Here is a 17,630-nt window from a genome sequence, read left to right as displayed (position 1 = left end):
TGCTCATATACCTGAATCAAACAGACCCATTATGAATGTTATGATCTACAGCTGTGTTTATCCTGCTATGCTAACATCACAGAGTACCAAGAGTATCATGTTTTAAACTTGCATGGTTTTTAACCTTTAGATGCTGGCAAACTCACTAAAATTTTCTACTGTTTCGTTACTCGTTAAGTTCAAAGTGCAGTCTTCCAAAAAATGTAAGCAGGCACTTTTGAGGGTGAGATTTGGGTTTTGGGGGAAGGATTTAAAATCACATTGCTCTCTTGTTGCTTCGGATAACCTGAATCTGCTTTATAGTTTCTCCAACGTCTTATCCCAATCTGCCTTTTATAAAGCTGTCTTTTGTACTGATGCTGGGTACACGGTGTACAATGAGTAACCACATTTTAGACCCAATTTGCCCCTCTTGAGAATCAGGGGTCAGACCTGATTTGAGGCTGCTCGGAGCCAATTGCTGTTGTCCCTGACCCCAATGGGGGGGGGGGGGGGGAATCTGTCTCTGTCCAATCGCTAATTTGTTTGTTCATCACACTGTAATAAAAAGGGGAGAACAGAAACCCACAACAGCCAGTGAAAGGGAAACTGACCACTTAGAACTCCAAACAAAACAAGAAGTGTATAAAAAAAATTGTGCTGTGTTATTAAAGTTTTTTTCCTACATCTAGCTTCATATATATATATATATATATATATATATAGATAGATATGTGTATATATATGTGTGTATATAGATAGATAGATAGATAGATAGATAGATAGATTTAAATGCATATATACACACATATACACACACACACACACAGATAAGATACGAGAATCAGCTTTACTGGCCAAGTGTGCATGCACACAATGCATTTAACTCTGGTATACAGCAGCTTTAGCACTTGAAGACATCACTCACACAGAAAAAGAAAAAAAAACGGAAGAAATAAATGGAACAACAGCAGGGTATTGGAGGCAAGCATGTATGCATAACAGGTATGCTGCTACTATACAGTGTTGTTACGGTTGAGTAATCAACCTATGCCCATATATATACCATATTGCTTATGTATTATAGTGTCCATACGCTATACCATACCACAACCCATCATGTCCATATACAATGCTATATACTCCCCCTATTTTAAACTATATTATCTTATGTACCAGAGTATACACTATATATTCACTTACCATACTCCTATTCACTACCATACTCTTTCACTCCTCCATCGTCAGCCTCCCGTCTCCACCACACAGGACCAAGCACCAGACCTGGGGCGACCGAGCCTTCTCCATTGCTGCCCCTTCCCTCTGGAACTCTCTCCCCAAACACATCAGAGACTGCACCGATCTGTCCACATTCATATCATTAATCAAAACTCACCTTTTCAGAATTGCTTTTAAAATGTGATTAATGTCATGCTTTATGCTTTTGGTGTGTGACTTTTATGTTTATTTTTGTCTTGGGTTTTTTCAAAAGCACTGTATAAATAAAAAGGATTATTACTATTATTGAGATGTGTGTGTGTGTGTGTGTGTGTGTGTGTGTGTGTGTGTGTGTGTGTGTGTGTGTGTGTGTGTGTGTGTGTGTGTGTGTGTGTGTGTAATTTTCTTTGCCACACATATAAGTCTGACGAGTTTTCTGTCAACCTCCATGTTTGTTTTGCTCTAAAGTCACATTGGATCACAAGAGTTCCTATGAGAGCCCAGATTCTAAGTGTTTTTCTTCTTTGATTTTTTTTAATGGCGGTTGGGATCCACAGTGTTGCATTACCCCCACCTGCTAGATCAAAATAAAATGGTTCCGAGAGTCAGGTCTCTGATTGTTTGATGGATCGTGCAGTTGTCAAGTGTTTGAAGCCCCGTCTTGGCCTTATTGTCTAGCATGTGTTCTGAGAAACCTGACAAAGCAAAATCTGAAATCTGCCCTCATGGGTGCACTCGCCCATGTTTTCAATATCATCGCTGTCATTCTCATTATTTTTCCCTCACTCTCTTCTGTCCCCTTCACCTCCCTTTCTCTCTTTCTCTTTCTCTGTCTGTCTGTCTGTCTCTCTCTCTCTCTCAGGTTCTACCTGCGGTGGCTAAACTGGTCCTTGTGCATTTCCACTGGCAGGTGTCACAAATACTTGATAGGTAAAGGGCCCTTTTTTATCTTCAGTCTGCTTTTGACTTGCACACCTCTCTCCTCCTCCCCTCCATTTTCCCCTCTTTCTTGTTAGAACTGAAACTGAATCGGCCCGAGTACAATTCATACATATGTATGGTTCAAAAGTGAAAGGACAAGGCCTCTCGTTCTCTCATTCTTTTTCTATTTCTCTTTTCTGCTGCTCTCTTCTATTTCTCAATTGATTTATTGTTTACATACACACACACACCCATAGAGCTGTTAAAATGATGTGCTGGTTATGTTTTCATAGACACAAGTCCAACTCGTCTCTGCTGTTGTCTGATGCCTTGGTTCAGCCCAGTAGCACCTGCAGATCGGTCACTGTAAGTATCATGCTTTTCAACCTGCAATGTCCTGTGCTAAAACCTTGGAATTTTTGAATGGCAGTAACAGCTCTGATCATTAAGAATCACTTCTCAGTTGCCTGACCAAACAGAATTTTGAAAAGTATACAGTGCAAACAAACGAATTGAATGAATTAAAATTTTTAGAATTTGATATATACAGAACAGCGCAGTGGTGCAGTGGTTAGCACGGTCGCCTCACAGCAAGAAGGTCCTGGGTTCGAGCCCCGGGGTAGTCGCCTCACAGCAAGAAGGTTCTGGGTTCGAGCCTCGGGGTAGTCCAACCTTGGGGGTTGTCCCAGGTCATCCTCTGTGCGGAGTTTGCATGTTCTCCCTGTGTCTGCGTGGGTTTCCTCTGGGTGCTCCGGTTTTCTCCCACAGTCCAAAGACATGTAGGCCAGGTGAATCGTCCATCCATTATCCGAACCGTTTATCCTGCTCTCAGGGTCGCGGGGATGCTGGAGCCTATCCCAGCAGTCATTGGGCAGCAGGCGGGGAGACACCCTGGACAGGCAGACTGAACAGGTGAATCGGCCATACTAAATTGTCCCTAGGTATGAATGTGCGTGTCGGCCCTGTGATGGCCTGTCCAGGGTGTCGCCCCGCCTGCCGCCCATGAGTGCTGGGATAGGCTCCAGCATCCCCGCGACCCTGAGAGAAGGATAAGCGGTTTGGATAATGGATGGTGGATGGATATTTATAGACCCAGGGTCTTTACTTTGAAAAGGTAATTACACAGATTTTAAGATTAAATCTAGCTCCCCCCGTTGATCTCACACACAGTGATTTATATCTGAATCCCAGTTTGTCTTTCGAAATCTAAAGCCAAGATTAATAACGGTCTTGTCTGATGTCTTGAACAGTTCCTAATAGTTCCTAATGTTTGAACATGAGCATCAAAAAGATATGCATGTTAGGGTTGATACTCCTGTCTGTGCCCCTGACCAAGGCAATAGAAAGAAGAGCTGGAGTTGGTCCCTGGGTGCTGCACAGCGGCTGCCCACTGCTAGCTAGCTACACGGCTAGGATGGGTTAAATGCAGAGCGTAATTTCCCCATGGGGATCAATAAGTGTCTCAAAATCAAATTAAAAAAGAGCAATAATGTAATGATAATGATAAGCTATAATAATGAGCTATTCTCTTTTACTTAATCACCTCTTATTTTGCCTGTATAAGTAAATCCTTGTGTATTTATTTGAAGATTGTTGTTTTGTAGTGTTGTTATTCTATATTAAGTACACTGAGGAGCCACGAAACAAGAGTCAAATTCCATGTAGTGCAAACCTACATGGCCAATACACATGATTCTGATTATGTTCATATGTGTTAGGCCCTCACTGATCCTCCCAATGTGGTTTGTCTATCAGAGCATTCATAATTTTGTATGTGTTGGTTGTTCAGGCCCCCCAGTCCCTCCAATGTGGGGTGTGTTTACAAGTCGTGAGGAGGGACGCCTTGCTGGCTCTGCCCTGCCAGCACTCCTTCTGCAAAGCATGCTGGGAGCAGCATTGCACTGTACTTGTCAAAGATGGCATGGGAGTGGGTGAGTGTCTGGTGTGTGTGTGTGTGTGTGTGTGTGTGTGTGTGTGTGTGTGTGTGTGCGTGGTGGGGGGAGGGGGTGTTAACATTAATTCAGCAGTGAACTGTGATTGTGAAGGTAGGAGTGTTTTATTAGTAGCACTTGATGACTCCCTACTTATGTAAACATTTCTGGGCAAGTATACTCCCCGAGATTCCTTAGAAGTGTGTGTGTGTGTGTGTATGTCTTCAGTGATATCTTGTATAGCTCAGGAAGTAATATTAGTCTGTGCGCGGATGTGTCTGGGCATATGATGTCTTGCCCAAGACTGATTTATGATCTAACTTGTAGGGTAGGATTTTTTTTATACGTGTGTATGTATAAGAATGTATGTGTGTTAAGGTGTATGGTGTATAGCTCAGGACTGATTTCAGTGGTGTGTGTTTTTTCAGGTATATCCTGTATGGCTCAGGATTGTTCCCTGCAGATGCCGGAGGACTTTGTCCTGCCACTTCTACCAGGAGAGGAACTTAAGGACAAATACAGACGCTACCTCTTCAGAGACTATGTCGAGGTAGCACCCTGTGTGTGTATGAGTGTCCACTATGCTTCCATTCACAACACTAAGGACTAGGTTGTGTGTGCGTGTATGTGTGTGTGTGTGGTGGGGGGGTAGTTTGCAAGTGTGCCCATGTATATGTATGCACCACACCCTCAGGGACTACATCAAGGTCGGGCTGTGTACATGTGCACATTGACAACTTTCTAAAAGACAAGCCTGAGGTAGGACCCTGTGTGTGTGTGTGTGTGTGTGGTGTGTGCTGCCACACATGTATGTACACTTCATTCACTACACAGGGTTTGTGAGTGTGCATAGGTACACTTCCTACCTGCAGACTGTGGCATTTGTGTGTGTACATGCATCAAAGTGCTCTCTCCAGACTCTGTATGTTCTTTCCTGTGTAGCTTTATTGACAGCTGAGGATTGCTTATGGCATGAAACAGGCTTGTACTGTCTCATAAAGAATTTACTTGACTCACTGGATTATTTTGCTCCTTATTTGTTGAGCACTTTCCCTACTGTTGAGTGTTTCTTTTAACAAAGTTATATAATATATATATATATATATTTATATATATATATATATACACTACCGTTCAAAAGTTTGGGATCACCCAAACAATTTTGTGTTTTCCATGAAAAGTCACACTTATTCACCACCATATGTTGTGAAATGAATAGAAAATAGAGTCAAGACATTGACAAGGTTAGAAATAATGATTTGTATTTGAAATAAGATTTTTTTTACATCAAACTTTGCTTTCGTCAAAGAATCCTCCATTTGCAGCAATTACAGCATTGCAGACCTTTGGCATTCTAGCTGTTAATTTGTTGAGGTAATCTGGAGAAATTGCACCCCACGCTTCCAGAAGCAGCTCCCACAAGTTGGATTGGTTGGATGGGCACTTCTTTGAGCAGATTGAGTTTCTGGAGCATCACATTTGTGGGGTCAATTAAACGCTCAAAATGGCCAGAAAAAAGAGAACTTTCATCTGAAACTCGACAGTCTATTCTTGTTCTTAGAAATGAAGGCTATTCCATGCGAGAAATTGCTAAGAAATTGAAGATTTCCTACATCGGTGTGTACTACTCCCTTCAGAGGACAGCACAAACAGGCTCTAACCAGAGTAGAAAAAGAAGTGGGAGGCCGCGTTGCACAACTGAGCAAGAAGATAAGTACATTAGAGTCTCTAGTTTGAGAAATAGACGCCTCACAGGTCCCCAACTGGCATCTTCATTAAATAGTACCTGTTAGAGCCTGTTTGTGCTGTCCTCTGAAGGGAGTAGTACACACCGGTGTAGGAGATCTTCAATTTCTTAGCAATTTCTCGCATGGAATAGCCTTCATTTCTAAGAACAAGAATAGACTGTCGAGTTTCAGATGAAAGTTCTCTTTTTCTGGCCATTTTGAGCGTTTAATTGACCCCACAAATGTGATGCTCCAGAAACTCAATCTGCTCAAAGAAGTGCCCATCCAACCAATCCAACTTGTGGGAGCTGCTTCTGGAAGCGTGGGGTGCAATTTCTCCAGATTACCTCAACAAATTAACAGCTAGAATGCCAAAGGTCTGCAATGCTGTAATTGCTGCAAATGGAGGATTCTTTGACGAAAGCAAAGTTTGATGTAAAAAAAATCTTATTTCAAATACAAATCATTATTTCTAACCTTGTCAATGTCTTGACTCTATTTTCTATTCATTTCACAACATATGGTGGTGAATAAGTGTGACTTTTCATGGAAAACACAAAATTGTTTGGGTGATCCCAAACTTTTGAACGGTAGTGTATATATATATAACTTAAACATACGTATATATAAGTACAAGCCTGTTTCATGCCAGTTTATGATTGCTTATGGCATGAAACAGGCTTGTACTGTCTCATAAAGAATTTACTTGACTCACTGGATTTTATATATATAGCACATTAGTAGAGGGAGAACGAGAAAGTAAGAGAGGGACAGTGTGTATGTTTTTATTCAAATGAGATGATTTTGTGTCACTTATTATTTTTAGATTTGCAACCATCTCGATCCTTTTCTCAGTCTATGTCTTTCTCTCCGTCGATATATCCTGTCTGATTCATCAGTGTAATCTAATCTCCCATCTAGAAAATCATCAGTGTTTCTCCATGGCTTCCTGTTAGCCTTCTGTGTGAGCTAATGGATATCAAGATGGTTTTAACTTCCAGGTGCAGTCGTTTCCTGGAGGAGATAGTTTGGCTGCCTGCCAGCCATTCGTCAATCTATAAGTCAAACCATAAGTCGTCCCTCGTCCCTCTTTGTCTCTCTCTCTCTCAATCGTAGAAAAGCTAGTTTCAATGACTTTTACCCTTTTTTTCTCGCATTCCTTAAGTTTGAGTTTGCGGGCCTTCTCTTCGGGCTTAGCAGGTTTCATTGCCCAGATAAAAGCCTTCATCTTATTTGGAAAATTAGTGCAGCTTCAACTGTCTTTTTTTTTCCTTTCTTTTTTTTCTTTTTTTCCAAATGGTCTACATTTTAATTCGCAGCAATGTTTCTTGTCTCTCCCACCTCGATTCCATCTTTTGATAAATCTATTCTAATTACCCCCTCTTTGCCCCCCCCCCCCATGTCCTCTCTTAGAGTCACTTCCAGTTGCAGTTGTGCCCGGGTGCTGACTGTCCCATAGTCATCCAAGTGCAGGTGCCCAGGGCACGCAGGGTGCAGTGTAGCCGCTGCAGTGAAGTCTTCTGGTAGGAGACACAGGCAAACACACACTTGGACAGCATGCAGATATGCAGAGGACACACACACATGCATGCATGAACAGACATTGGTTTCACAGGCAACTGCACACAGTCCCTTGAGCATTTTGCCTTGGAGTAAAGTCGATGTTCAGCAAAAGCAAAGGGTCTTTGAGCCAATGAGCTTGGGCTTTAAGCAAGTCATTTATTCTGTGCTAGTTCAAAATCCATCAGAAAATAAATTTGAACTGCAACAATCTGAATTTGTATGACTGAAACTGAATTAGTGTGTTTAAGAATGGATTTTTTGTGGATTGTGCTGTGCGCATTAGTTTTATGCAAGCCGAAAAATTACTTTCTATAGCTGTGATGGAAAGGAGAAGTTAGTGTCGGACTTATTCATTTATTTCTTTATTCAAACTTAACATTTGCTTATCGTTTGTCCCAAGTCCCTGGATATTAGTTACAGATAAGTAAAATTAAATATGAAGGTCTGAATGTGAGAGTATTTAGTTTGACTCTATAACTTAACGTTAAATTGAAAGTTTAATGAAAGGATAACTTCAATTTTAATCTAAAAAATTCAACATATAAAATACAAGTTAAATAACACGATTTCACGTCAACTTTTGAATGCAACAATTCAGTTTAAGATTATTGAAATCAATATGCATCTGTGGATGTTTTTTTTGTGGTACTTCGGCTTGTGAATAGAAAATTTGCTTTTTTGGAGCTTGTAATAAAATGAACTAGTGTTTTATGACAGACTGTTCAAACACCGCCAATTTAAATAGACATTCTGCAGTCCAGTAAAATGCCTTGAAAGTAAAATGTCTTAGGTTGTCCCATACTGCCATGGAATTACATGTTCACTAAATGAATGAACGCTATCTCACTTTTGCTATCTTCCACCCATTCTCCACACTACCCACTCTCTCAATCCATCTCTCCATCCTTTTCTCTGCGCTTTGTCCCTCACTCTCTCTCCACACTTATTTCTCCAACACTCCATATCCTCCCCACCATTTGTCTATCTACCCACCCCCCACCTGTGTCTGAACTCCCATTCCCTCCTTTCTAGTTTCAAATGCCGTCAGATGTACCACGCACCTACCGACTGTGGAACGATCAGGAAATGGCTGACCAAATGTGCAGATGACTCTGAGACGGCCAACTACATCAGTGCACACACTAAAGATGTATGATGCACATGTGTATACACACACACACACACACACACACACACACACACACACACACACAGATGTAACTCTTATATCTGGAAAAACAGGAAGTTCATCACTTTCGTATTCTTCATATATTTTATATATAATTCCATTATAATTCTGTTACCCTCTTTCAATGTTGTATTGTGTAAACACAACATCCATTGCATGTTGTCTGTCTTGGGAGAGAGAGCCCTCCTCTGTTGCTCTCCCTGAGGTTTCTCCCTATTTTTTCTCCCTGTTAAAGGTTTCTTTTTAGGGAGTTGTTCCTTACCCTATATGAGCGTCTAAGGACAGGATGTTGTGTTGCTGTAAAGCCCCTTTAGGCAAATTTGTAATTTGTGATATTGGGCTATACAAATAAAAATGACTTGACTTTCCTCTAAAATAGACACACACACTTTTTTTTTAGCAAATCAACATAGACACACCAAACAAACTTGTCTTTTGTATTTCTGTAGCGCTTTCTCACACACAAACACACACACACACACACACACACACACACACATTTTACATGCACACTATGCAGGTGGGCTGTGTCATAGCCCTGATAACTAGTATGTGAAAACACTGTCATTTTCACATAGATGCACAGACATGTGCTCCTCATCACACAGGTAGATTTAGTTGTTTTTTTTTCAATGATTCCTGACATGCGTGTGTTCCCTGTCCCCAGTGTCCTAAGTGCAATATCTGCATCGAGAAGAATGGAGGCTGCAACCATATGGTGAGTCTCACAGGTGGAGGGTAAAATCACACAGCAGCACAGAGGACGGCTGAAATGCGTGCTTTCAGCTCACAGAACCTTAGATAGTTAAAACACATCTCAAGATTACATCTAGGCAGGCATCCAGGTACCGTAGCAGTCTATTGCATTGCCTACCAACACAGGGATCGCCAGTTCGAGTCTCCGTGTTACCTCCGGCTTGGTCGGGTGTCCCTACAGACACAATTGGCCATGTCTGCGGGTGGGAAGCCGGATGTGGGTATGTGTCCTGGTCGTTGCACTAGTGCCTCCTCTGGTTGGTTGGGGCACCTGTTCAGGGTGGAGGGGGAACTGGGGGGAATAGCGTGATCCTCCCTTGCGCTACGTCCCCCTGGCAAAACTCCTCACTGTCAGGTGAAAAGAAGCGGCTGGCGACTCCACATGTATTGGAGGAGGCATGTGGTAGTCTGCAGCCCTCCCCGGATCGGCAGAGCAGGTGGAGCAGCGACTGGAACAGCTCAGAAAATAGGGTAATTGGCTGGATACAATTGGGAAGAAAAAGGGCGGGGGGAAATCCCCCCCCCCCCAAAAAAAAGATTACATCTTGGCAGAAATGAACCAGAGTGCTGTTCTTTCTTGTTTTTTTTTTCTTTCTTTTTTTTTAATGACGCGATTGAGTTAGGCTGGAGTAGTCACTAGCAAGATGGGATGCTTTAAACACTTCATGTTTTACTTCTGTTTTTGTGCATGCCGATTTGCGACTGCTCCAAGTTTCAGGTTTACTAATTTTACTTTATTTTGTGTGTGTGTGTGTGTGTGTGTGTGTGTGTGTGTGTGTGTGTGTGTGTGTGTGTGTGTGTGTGTGTGTTTCAGCAATGCTCCAAATGCAAACATGGTAAGTCACAAATATCATACAGTTCTACACCTGCAGTGCTGTATAATATCATACAGCTCTACACCTGCCGTCCTGTATAGTTCAATGGGAATAGAATTACCCAGGGTTAGCTGCTCATAATTTTGCAGACTTGTGCACTAATTTTGCAGACTTGTGCACTTGTGCATTTTTTAATCAGCCAACCTGATTTCATGACTGCAAACATACACAGAAACAGACAAACTCAAAGTTAGCAGCACTGGGTGATATTCTCATGCCTGTCGTGTCTGTCTGATACATCGAAGCTAAATGTGCCAATGTGTCAGCACTCTTCTGCCGGGTGTTCACTTGACACACCTTCAAATTTCAAGCATCTGCCATCACAGATTCTATTGTCCAGTGGTTATGTTTGAACGAACAAGGAAACTCACGCACAAAAGAAAACAGAATAAATCCACAAGTAACAAAGAAGGAAAGCGAGAGTCACCAAGAATATCTAGGAATGACGAATTGTTCATCCACCGCTAATGGATGTGTGTAGTTTTCATGACAAGTGATGTTCAAAGTTTTTAAAATAATGGCGGCTAACTTGAATGTAATCCCCAGTTCTTCTGCTTCAATTTTCCAGTGGATGTGTGTAGCACAGAGATCAGTCACAGGGCTCCAAAAATACTGCTCTGGGATGTATCCCTGTAACCTTGTTGCCGTTGTCTCTTCAGGATGTTTGCAGTAATAGCTGTGAATAAGCAAACTGCAGTTCGTGAACATATGACTGAATTTCCTTTTCTCCGTGTCTCCTCCCAGACTTCTGTTGGATGTGTCTAGGCGACTGGAAGACTCATGGCAGTGAGTACTACGAGTGCAGTCGCTACAAAGAGAATCCAGACATAGTCAACCAGAGCCAGCAGGCTCAGGCCAGAGAGGCCCTCAAGAAATACCTCTTCTACTTCGAGAGGGTGAGTACAAAGCACACACAAGTGTACGTATGTACACATAGATGGGGTGTTCATTTTGGTTTTGATTAAGTAATTTGTTTTTTTACTTGGTGGCTTGTATTTTCTCTCTTTTGCTCTCTATCGCATTCTCTATTTTCCCTCATTTTATATTTTCTGTTTTCACACCAGTAACAGAACTATACTGAGTCGTATCTAAACACACACTACTACATATGTACAGATTCTCTTCTCTTACATTTTGGTCTTCCCCGCTAGTGACTAAACCAGACTTAAAAAAAGATATAAAATGAGTCAAAATAGATCAAACCCAGACATACATGTACCATAGGGCTGGGCGATAATGTATTGACAAATTCAAATATGTCATTTTTGGCTGAGTACCTCGATAGACATTGTGACTATTTTTTGGGGATGACTTTTTTTTCATATTTCCACAGAAGAAAATTTTGAGTAAAGATCATTATTAATGTGGATATGATGTCCAAGCAGGTAGAGGCATTCATAGTTTATTACTCTCAGCTCAAACAGTTGAGTAAGTTCAGAAAATTTAATCATTTTACTGTAACACAGCCTTTAAGACCATTGAATAACAACATTTGTGATATATCACCATATTACAATAACTAAAATCCCACACAGTATTTAGTCCCATATCCATAGCCACTTTATTTTGTCATTGTACAGTTGTTCGGTGACCATGAAATTTGTTTTCTGCATTTAACCCATCCTATTGTATAGGAGCAGTGGGCAGCTGTAACACCTGAAGGCCAACTCCAGTTCTTTTCCTATTGCCTTGGCCAGGGGCACAGGCAGGAAGAGTATTAACCCTAACATGAATGTCTTTTTGATGGTGGGAGGAAACCCATGCAGACACGGGGAGAACATGCAGACTCCACACAGAAAGAACCTAGGACCGCCTGGGGTTCGAACCCAGGACCTTCTTGCTATGAGGCAACAGTGCTAACTACTAGGCCACCATGCCCAGCTCTGTTACACATCTTAATTCTCATGGATTCTTTGTGTGTGTTTCAAACCCCTACCCCACCCCACCATACTCCCCAACCCCAGTGGGAGAACCATAACAAGTCCCTGCAGCTGGAGGCTCAGACGTACCAGAGGATCCAGGAGAAGATTCAGGAGAGAGTCATGAACAACCTGGGCACTTGGATCGACTGGCAGTACCTGCAAAATGCTGCCAAGCTGCTGGCAAAGGTACAAATGAAACTGAGAGGACGGGGTGGTGAGAGAGAGAGAGAGAAGTTTAGCTAGAGACCGCTTAAAGAAGAGGGGGTGAGAGAGAGAGATAGAGAGATGATGGAAAGACCCATCTAAAGTAAGAGACAGAAACCACAAAAGGAAGAGAGTTAGGAAGCGAGAGAGAGCTAAGAAGACAGCGAGAGATGGAGAGACCTCAAAAAAGAAGAGAGACGTAAAGAGCAATGCTTACAGGAAGAGAGGGATGGGGAGGGGGGCAGAGGATGGAGTCAGGGTGAGAAATGGAGTGCCAACAAGCATTGTCTGAAAACTTGTTCTGTCAGGTCAACACAAACTAGTTCTTGTAGTATCTGCTTTTGCCTGGAAATGGTTTTTGGGACAGGGTACGTCACATGACCCATGTCTCACATTTCTGCTTTTCTTGTTTTTCTAGTCCCTAGTTCAGCTGGAAATTAAAAAAGATAACTCTTTTTCAATGAGAAATTTTGTGCTGTCTTTTTTTTTTTTTTTTTTTATTTCCCCCAGAATATTTGCTAGTAATGTGTTCCAAAGTCTGTTTGGGTGTGTCAATGTTACCTTGTCATGCTTCCAAGGTCTAAATATATTCCTCAATAAAAATCTGATACAGCTCTATCATCAGACCAAGACCTGGGATAGGTTCATGAAAATGGTCCAAGTAGGTCAGACAGGGTTTATTTTTAGGAGTCTGTCTTGTCTGTAAACTTTAAGGTCTAAATTAAAAATATGCACAATCTCCTTTGTAAAACGCCATGTCAGAGTAGAAGGTCTGAGTATGTGTATGTTATCTCTGTGGTTCTCTAGTGTCGCTACACGCTGCAGTATACCTACCCCTACGCCTACTATATGGAGTCTGGTCCTCGCAAGAAACTGGTGAGTATGCACCCAGTCATCTCTGCCTGCCGGTCATCTGCTCATTGTGTTAAGCTTACTGTGAATAAAGCGATGGAAAAATGAGCTAAATGAGCTTATCAAAGATCACTCTGTCTTCCTTGTGTAAATTATTTGATAAGACTCCCCTCTCTCATCTCCTTTCTCACGCTCTGTCTGTCTTTCTCTGATTCTCTCCTTCCTCAGTTTGAATACCAGCAGGCCCAACTGGAGGCAGAGATAGAGAACCTGTCCTGGAAGGTGGAGCGAGCCGACAGCTACGAGAGAGGAGGAGAGGGGGAGCTCAGCGCCAATGACAGAGGGGTAAGGGAGACCTCTAATGAGGAAAGGGAGGACAAGAAGTGAGAGATTGAACAGGGGCAGATACAGAAGAGGAGTTGGGGTTGTGAATTTTTGCAAATTTATTAAAAATAAAAAACTGAAATATTGCATGTACATAAGTATTCACACCCTTTACTCAGTATTTGCTTGAGGCACCCTTGGCAGCGATTACAGCCTCAAGTCTTCTTGGGTGTGAAGCTACAAGCTTGGCACACCTATATTTGGGGTATTTGTCCCATTCTTCTCTGCAGATCCTCTCGAGCTCTGTAAGGTTAGATGGGGAGCGTCGCTGCACAGCTATTTTCAGATCTTTCCAGAGATGTTCAATGGGATTCAAGTCTGGGCTCTGGCTGGGCCACTCAAGGACATTCACAGACTTGTCCCAAAGACACTCCTTCATTGTCTTGGCTGTGTGCTTAGCATCGTTGTCGTGTTCAAAGGTAAACCTTCGCCCCAGTCTTTGGTCCTGAGCGCTCTGGAGCAGGTTTTCATCAAGGATCTCTCTGTACTTCGCTCCATTCATCTTTCCCTCGATCCTGACTAGTCCCCCAGTTCCTGCCGCTGAAGAAAATCCCCACATCATGATGCTGCTGCCACCACCATGCTTCACTGTAGGGATGGTATTAGCAAGGTGATGAGAGGTGCCTAGTTTCCTCCAGACGTAATGCTTGGCATTCAGGCCAAAGAGTTCAGTCTTGGTTTTATCAGACCAGAGAATCTTGTTTCTCATGGTCTGAGAGTCCTTTAGGTGCTTTCTGGCAAACTCCAAGCAGGCTGTCATGTGCCTTTTACTGAGCAGAGGCTTCTGTCTGGCCCCTCTACCATAGAGGCCTGATTGGTGGAGTGCTGCAGAGATGGTTGTCCTTCTGGAAGTTTCTCCCATCTCCACAGAGGAACACTGGAGCTCTGTCAGTGACCATCTGGTTCTTGGTCACCTCCCTGACCAAGGCCCTTCTCCCTCGATTGGTCAGTTTGACTGGGCAGCCAGCTCTAGGTAGAGTCCTGGTGGATCCAAACGTCTCCCATTTACGAATGATGGAGACCACTGTGCTCTTCGGGACCTTCAAAGCTGTAGAATTTTTTTTGTACCCTTTCCCAGATCTGTGCCTCGATACAATCCTGTCTCGGAGGTCCACAGACAATTCCTTTGACTTCATGGCTTGGTTTCTGCTCTGACATGCACTGTCAACAGTGGGACCTTATATAGACAGGTGTGTGCCTTTCCAAATCATGTCCAATCGATTGATTTTACTAGAGGTGGACTCCAATCAAGATGTAGAAACATCTCAAGGATGATCAGTGGAAACCGGATGAACCTGACCTCAATTTTGAGTGTCATAGCAAAGGGTGTGAATACTTATGTACATGCAATATTTCAGTTTTTTATTTTTAATACATTTGCAAAAATTTCTACAAAACCTTTTCACTTTGTCATTATGGGGTATTGTGTGTAGATTGATGAGAACAAAAATGAATTTAATCCATTTTGTAATAAGGCTGTAACATAACAAAATGTGGGGAAAGTGAAGGGGTGTGAATACTTTCCGGATGCACTGTAAGCAGAGGTGTGATGGGTGAGGCGGGGCGTCAATGGGAAATGGAGGAGAAAGTTTCGATTTTCAAAGTTTGTGTACACAGCGCACACTACAGCAAGACAGGTGCAAGTGGCACAGAGGAGTAACAAGAAAGAAAGATTCTATGTGGGATGAACTGTAAGAGGAATAGTTAGAGGAGAGGGATGTTTTGGTCTTGTTTTGCATTCAGTGGCTGATGGTTGTTTTGTTTTGTTTTTTTATTTGAAATACTACAGGTTCCTTAGTTGTCTAAAAAACCCCACGGCTAATATCGATACTGCCATTCTCTTCCCCCTTGATGTGCACAGGACATCTTTATAAATCTTGTATAATTTCTAGAGCCAAGTCAGTAAAACTCTGTTGATAAGGACCATTCCCACAGGTGGCGTTGCAATAATTGTGTCATGTTTTATTTGTGCAGCAGTTGAGGTTTTCTGTCTCTCATAGGATCTGGAGAATCAAATGCACATTGCTGAGCAGAGAAGACGCACGCTGCTGAAGGATTTCCATGACACCTGAAGCTCTGCCTAGACTGCGACGCACCAGCATCTGCTCCTCCTTCTTCCTCTTCTTCTTCTTACCTTCCCTCCATCTCCTTTCAGCGTCATCCCTTGGTCCACAAATCCTGGACACCAATCCCGTTCTTCCCCTTCTCTCCACTCACTCTTTAGCCCCTTCCTATTTCTGTCTTTCCATCTTTTGCTCTCATTTGCCGCAGGGTCACAGAATGGCATGATTGTACCACCCCCTTCTTCTTCCCCTCCTGCTCCTCTTCTTGTTTTTATCTTTGGGCCTTGGAAGGTCACATTTGCTACGGTCACACTTGTGATTTCAAGGCGACTTTTGAGGTCTAATGGGGATGAAGATTACATTTCAAGAGACTGCATCACAAGCAACCTTAACCCACCCCCCCCCATTCTGAATCTCCTGTGGCTGTGTTTGTTGGCTGTTTTTATTTCATGCGATATAATTTAGAGATCTGGCTGAAGCTGAGATCTGGAGGGTCAAAGGGGGACCTGCAATATTTAGTTAAGGAATTTAAAGTGTTATGAGTCGTACTGCCCTAACACTATTCTTGTTAAAGTAGAAGGAATGGGACTTGTCAGGAAAGGTAATTAAATTAGGATTTTTTTTCTCCTTTTTTGTAAAATTACGTTTGATTAAATAGAGACAAAAGATAGAGGTTAGAAGGAAGAGGCTGACTTGAGGCCCTTGAAAAAACCTAGATCTTTCCTTGTTTCATACATTATCAATTGGTCATTACGGGAATATTACTGGACTCTGAGGCCATGACCCTTCTTTGCACTTGGACTTTTTAGCTGGACATTAATTAGGCCACCCAGGAGTTGGGTTTATTTTACTGCCTCAGTTGTAAGTTTCTCTGGGCACAAGTGTCAGCTGAAATGCCTGATATGTCTAATATAAAATGCTTGGCTTCACTTTTGCTGTGGTCTTCCTCTCCATCTTTTTACAATGCTCATATTCGCATTGTGGCCAGATTATGTCCAGACTGTAGGATTTTGAATTTATATATATATATATATATATATATATATATATATATATATATATATATATATATATATATAGTGGTTGTTTTTGTTTAACATGAAGGCCTGGCAGTTGCCATGGTCTGGTGTGATGAGAAGTTAAAAAAGTCGCATTGAAGTCCTAGCCAAGTGTCATCGTTAGCCATTCATGCACACTACGCCACCACCCATTGTAAGCATGCACAACGCACAACACATGCATTAACATGTAAACATTCACACACTCATTCTCAAACACTCCACAATGGAAAAACGAACATTAACTATTAATTTACCCCTTTTCCCTACTTCATTCTTTTCTTTCTACTTTACACCCATCTCCTTTTTTGCTCTCGTTTTCTCTCCACTCATGTTCACTTTTCTTCTGGAAAATGGCTGTTGATAGAACATTTAAAAAAACAAAAAAAAATGCTGTAATTTTCAACGGTTGTACATTAATACAGAAATAGAGTTAATGAGAGTTTTTAAAACCGGACCCCGTCTCTTGTGTGTTCATTTTGCACTCTGGCACACATGCTTACATACATAGACATTATAGTGCTTAAAGAGTAGTTTTACCAGGTTTTCCTCAACCTATTATCATTCTGGTATAGCAGAAAAACCACTCTGGCTTCTCTATTTCTTTAAGCCATTCACAATCATCTTGGGCAGTGCTAAGCCCAGGATGCAGCGATGGTACCCTTGCAAAATGGTTTCGGGCGGGTGGGGAGGGCTCGTTTTCCGTGTGTAGGTTGCTAGCTTGTAGGTTGTTGTTTCACATAGCGACGGGGACTTTGAAAACGGTAACACATAGATTCCGATTCCAATTGAAATAGTTGGCCAATGGCAGGCTTATACCAACAGTGTATATCCGGTGAGTCAGACTGAGTCAGATAACATGGATGTTTTATATGGGTGGAGAAACTAAATATATGGCTTAATTTCAACCTCAGTCCTGGATGGAATCTCAACATCTCTTTGCAAATATAGTGTCAGCATTTCCTGTAGTAAACCTGCTGAACTGCCA

The 17,630-nt window shown here is 42.2% G+C and overlaps 1 protein-coding gene across 1 annotated transcript in view; it reads left to right on the top strand.

Moving 5' to 3' along the window:
• Nucleotides 1-17,093, top strand: part of arih2 (ariadne homolog 2 (Drosophila)) — a 35,817-nt gene extending 18,724 nt beyond the window's left edge. The window contains exons 3-15 of the mRNA XM_056273418.1: nt 2,060-2,127; nt 2,412-2,484; nt 3,908-4,049; nt 4,478-4,599; nt 7,190-7,299; nt 8,372-8,489; nt 9,196-9,246; nt 10,099-10,120; nt 10,904-11,055; nt 12,124-12,267; nt 13,093-13,161; nt 13,366-13,482; nt 15,522-17,093. Of these exons, the coding sequence (XP_056129393.1) occupies nt 2,060-2,127; nt 2,412-2,484; nt 3,908-4,049; nt 4,478-4,599; nt 7,190-7,299; nt 8,372-8,489; nt 9,196-9,246; nt 10,099-10,120; nt 10,904-11,055; nt 12,124-12,267; nt 13,093-13,161; nt 13,366-13,482; nt 15,522-15,593 (1,260 nt within the window). The 3' untranslated portion in view covers nt 15,594-17,093. The remainder of the gene's footprint in view (nt 1-2,059; nt 2,128-2,411; nt 2,485-3,907; nt 4,050-4,477; nt 4,600-7,189; nt 7,300-8,371; nt 8,490-9,195; nt 9,247-10,098; nt 10,121-10,903; nt 11,056-12,123; nt 12,268-13,092; nt 13,162-13,365; nt 13,483-15,521) is intronic.
• Nucleotides 17,094-17,630: the final 537 nt, after the last annotated feature.

The sequence above is a fragment of the Lampris incognitus genome, chromosome 2 (genome assembly GCF_029633865.1).
Source record: "Lampris incognitus isolate fLamInc1 chromosome 2, fLamInc1.hap2, whole genome shotgun sequence".
Lineage (NCBI taxonomy): Eukaryota > Metazoa > Chordata > Actinopteri > Lampriformes > Lampridae > Lampris > Lampris incognitus.
The sequence above is the reverse complement of the archived record's forward strand: the minus strand, read 5'-3'. Positions and strand labels throughout refer to the sequence as shown.